At 28.5% G+C, this 4,269-nt stretch overlaps 1 protein-coding gene across 1 annotated transcript; it reads left to right on the forward strand.

Annotated features, from left to right (window-relative positions):
* The first annotated feature begins 986 nt into the window (after positions 1-986).
* LOC120067718 lies at positions 987-1,827 on the forward strand. The gene has a single exon (XM_039019274.1). The coding sequence runs from the start codon at positions 996-998 to the stop codon at positions 1,785-1,787; it is 792 nt and encodes a 263-aa protein (XP_038875202.1). The 5' UTR covers positions 987-995; the 3' UTR covers positions 1,788-1,827.
* The last annotated feature ends 2,442 nt before the right edge of the window (positions 1,828-4,269 follow it).

Below are 4,269 nucleotides of genomic sequence, written 5' to 3' on the forward strand. Positions count from 1 at the left end.
AGTAACTTTCAAAAATTTGTTTTTATTTTTTAAATTTAGCTAAAAATTCAATCATTATATTAAGAAAGATGCAAATTGTAAAAAATGTGGATGAAATAAGTTTAATTTTTTTAAAAAAACTAAGGCCTCGTTTGATAATTATTTTGTTTTTTGTTTGTGTTTTTGAAAATTAAGTATGTAGACACTACTTCTACCTCCAAATTTCTTCTTTTATCATCTACTTTTCACCAGTGGTTTGACAAAATTAAAGCCAAATTTTGAGAATAAAAAAGTAACTTTCAAAAAGTTGTTTTTGTTTTTGAAATTTGACTGAGAATTCAAACATTATACTTAAAAAAGATTCAATCTTTGTTAGAAATGTAGATGATATAGACTTAAATTTTAAAAACAAAAAATTAAATGATTATCAAATGAAACCTAAATGATTACCAAATGATATCTTTTAACTTTTCAGAAACTAAGGTGCCATAGTAACTTCCACAGCCAAAATTTTACTTTCATGATCCGCCGCCCACACAAATCAGGACATCTACAACCAAAATTAATTTGAATATGATAATTAATTTGTGTATTAATGTCTATCTTTTTGGTGTAATTAACTGATGTTCTTTGATGTTTAAAGTGGTTCACATTTTTTTTAATATCTTCCACATTTTAGAGCTTCAAATCAGCGTTTGATTGATATCAAACTCATTCCCAACCTCAATTTTTCTTTTAATTTGGTACAAAATCACTCCTAATACATATTTTCTATGTTTTTCCTTTTGTCAAAATTTAGGCCCCATCCAATTTATTAGGAAACCATATTTTACACACATAATTAAAGCACTTTGTCCCTACTTATCCCACAAAACACACAGATGGACCAATTACAAATTAACACAAACACACAAATATATATATAAACAATACAATATGAACAACTTGACTTCTTTTTCTATTCCTCTCTTTATCAGTGCATTTACAACCACTATATTATAATCTAAAAGTCATGCATGTCTTTGCTTTGCCTTCAATTCAACATTGTTCAATGGCTTCAAATTTTGGGCATTTCCCCAAACCATTGCCTTATAAACTCAAGCACTCAAAAATTCCATAACCTAATTTTTTGCCCCTCTCCCATAACCATGGTGGACAAGGACCAAGCTCAGCCCCTCGCCCCAGCTACCCATCATCGTTCGAGCAGTGACAACGGCGAAACAAACTTACATCTAAAGAGAATCCAACGAAGAAGGTTCATTAAATGTTGCGGTTTTATAGTTGTCTTTCTTATAATACCAACGATAATGATAATCATCATCTTGATGTTCACTCTATTTCAAATCAAGGATCCCGTAATCCGAATGAATAGAGTTTCAATCACAAAGCTTGAGTTGATCAACGGCGCCATACCAAAGCCAGGATCCAACATGTCACTGACCGCGGACGTATCGGTGAAAAACCCTAACATGGCATCGTTCAAATATAGTAACACAACCACAACTCTATTCATTAATGAGACAGTAATAGGAGAGGCACGAGGGCCTCCAGGGAAAGCCAAGGCACGACGGACGGTGCGAATGAACGTGACCATCGACATTGTCGCCGATCGAGTCTTGTCGAACCTCGATGACGACGTGAGCTTGGGAAAGGTGAGATTGAGAAGCTTTTCGAGGATTCCGGGGAGGGTGAAGTTGTTGCATCTTATTGGGAGAAACGTTGTTGTCAAAATGAATTGTACATTCCTGATCAATATTTTCAATAGGTCAATTGAGGATCAGGAGTGCAAGAGGAAGGTGAAAATGTAGACTTTTTTAATATATATTATTTTTTCTTCATTTTGAGGTTTTTTCTTTTTTATTTCCCTTTTTATATTCCTAATTTTTGGTTCGTGGATTGGTGTTTGGAAAGCTTTTTCCTTGATTTCTCATTTAGCAAAATATGAAATGAATTATGTTGGGTAAGTTTCATTTCATAACCAATAAAGAAAACATATGTTCCAATTTTTCGATAAATCAATAATAAACAATAATGGTTTATTTTTTTTAGGTGAAAAAGTGCTGGTTCGGCTATGACTAAAATAGATATTATTGTAAAATATATATATATTTTTTAAATGATAAATTTATTTAAAATATTTGTAAATATAGTAAAATATTACCGTCTATCAGGAAATATAGACATCTATCAATATTTATCAGTGGTAGATGATAGTAGTCTATCACTGATGGACCACATTTTACTATATTTGTAAATACTTTGATCTATTTTACTATATTTGAAAATAACCCTATTCTAAATTACATCTAAATTGGTACTTAATAATCAATATCTAATTTTTTATTTTAGAAAAAACAATATCCAACTGTTTGTTATAAGATAAATGTTTTAAATTTTATATAATTTAAATTACATAACATTTCTATTTACCCTAAACCAGCTAGATTTATTTATTTTTATCTTTATGAAAAAAAAAAAAAAAGATTGTTAGAGCTGGAGCATAAAGTTGATTTTATTTAATATTTGGTATTTTAAATCTCAGATAAACTTTAAAGCAATTTTGTATAAATTAATAGATAACAAATGAAATAATTTAGGAAGCGAATTAAAACTTCCAGATCATACTTACCTTGATACCAAATTAGAATTAAACGGATAAATTTTTATGCTTATTCCTGCTTACAAGTAGTATTCGTTAAGATAGCTCATTAATCTTTCTTTTTTCTTTTCTTTTTTTAATTTTTTAATTTTGTTTATATTGGAGTTTGACTGGTGTGGTTCATTTACTATATTCCACCGTTGAATTATTTGAGATAACAACATAGAAGACCTTAATAAAGGTTTTATATTTCATTTATGTTCGAGCTTTTTATTATTTATAAGAATGTCTATATCTTTTCAAAATTAAAAAAAAAAAAAAAAAAAAAAAAAAAAAAAAAGTAAAAGAGTCTAATTACCATTTAGACCCAACCATTAATTAACTACAGGATTTTTTGAAATAGAAAAATCAAAGATCACACGTGCCTTTTAAGAAAGATTTATTATTTTTCAAATATTGATTTATTATTTTTCAAATATTTTCAATTAAACCAAAATATTTTCGAAAAACCTAGAAGACTTTCCATCTTCAATGGTCCCCTCTATTCAATCCTCTCTTTCACACCCTCTCCTTCACACCCTCTATCTTCTCCAATTTCTCTCCTAAAAAATCCTATCTCTGAGATCTTTTCGACCAAAATGTTAGGCATATTTAAATAAAATATGTTTAATTAAAGTATGAGCTATTTATATAGATTAATAATTTACTATATTGGGTTATTTTATTAGATTGTGCCCTATTATGTAATCTGATTAATTAAGACCCTAGATTCCTAATTGAGTAGGGACGTATGAACGTAGAAGTCTATTCCTAGTTAATTAGGATTTAATGACAAATCTAATTGAACTAGAGACCTTAGGGCTATGGTTCCCGATATACCAAAGTCTTGAATCCCATCTAGAGAGAGATCTCACTCAGGGCATTTGGAGTTTTGGTCGAGAAAGATCATAGTCATCCTGATCCTAGGGTTTATTTTTTTCAATATAGATATTAAGAATTTATACTAACAAGTGGTATCAGAGCATGATTTCATGTTGGATTGTTGGTTTAGGTTTGTTTTCCATTGAGATTTTGATTTTTAGTTAAAGAATTTAAAGATTATTTGAAAGAAAAAGAGAAAAAAAAAGGTTGAACACAATTTTATTAAAGGTTCAGATTTTTCCGTGCGGATTTGTGTTCTTTTGCAATTTGATTTGTATTTTTTTAGCATTTTAATGTTATTGAAAATTGGCATGAACATAATTTTTATTTCAATTTTTTCTTTTAATGATTTTTGCAATTTGTGCAAGTTCTTGGGTAGACAATTTGTGTTCTTGTACAGTTTTTTTTTTTTTTTTTTCTTTTAATCGATGAATTTGGTAGATTCAAGTCCAAAGAACTGATTAATCGATTTTGTTAATAATTAATCGATCCAATTTTTCCAATCTAACATCTATTGGGAATAAAACAATCTATTTGATTTTACCAGTGGTTTTTCTTTAATCTTGCTGATGATTCTTGATTTTAATTATTGATAATTTAGTGAATTTAAAATCAAGATTTTCAATTGATAATTTTGAGAATTCGGTTTTAATTTGAGTGAAAATATTGTCAATTTAATTTAAATTTGATTAATCATGTTGTGAATTTGATTTAAATTTGATTAATCATGTTATTGATTCAAGATTTATTGATCATGTTGTGGACTAAAT

This window comes from Benincasa hispida, chromosome 12, assembly GCF_009727055.1.
Source record: "Benincasa hispida cultivar B227 chromosome 12, ASM972705v1, whole genome shotgun sequence".
NCBI lineage: Eukaryota > Viridiplantae > Streptophyta > Magnoliopsida > Cucurbitales > Cucurbitaceae > Benincasa > Benincasa hispida.

Bases quoted from the DNA above. Each gene is read 5' to 3' on its own strand.
- LOC120067718 (XM_039019274.1), top strand. From the start codon at position 996: ATGTCTTTGCTTTGCCTTCAATTCAACATTGTTCAATGGCTTCAAATT.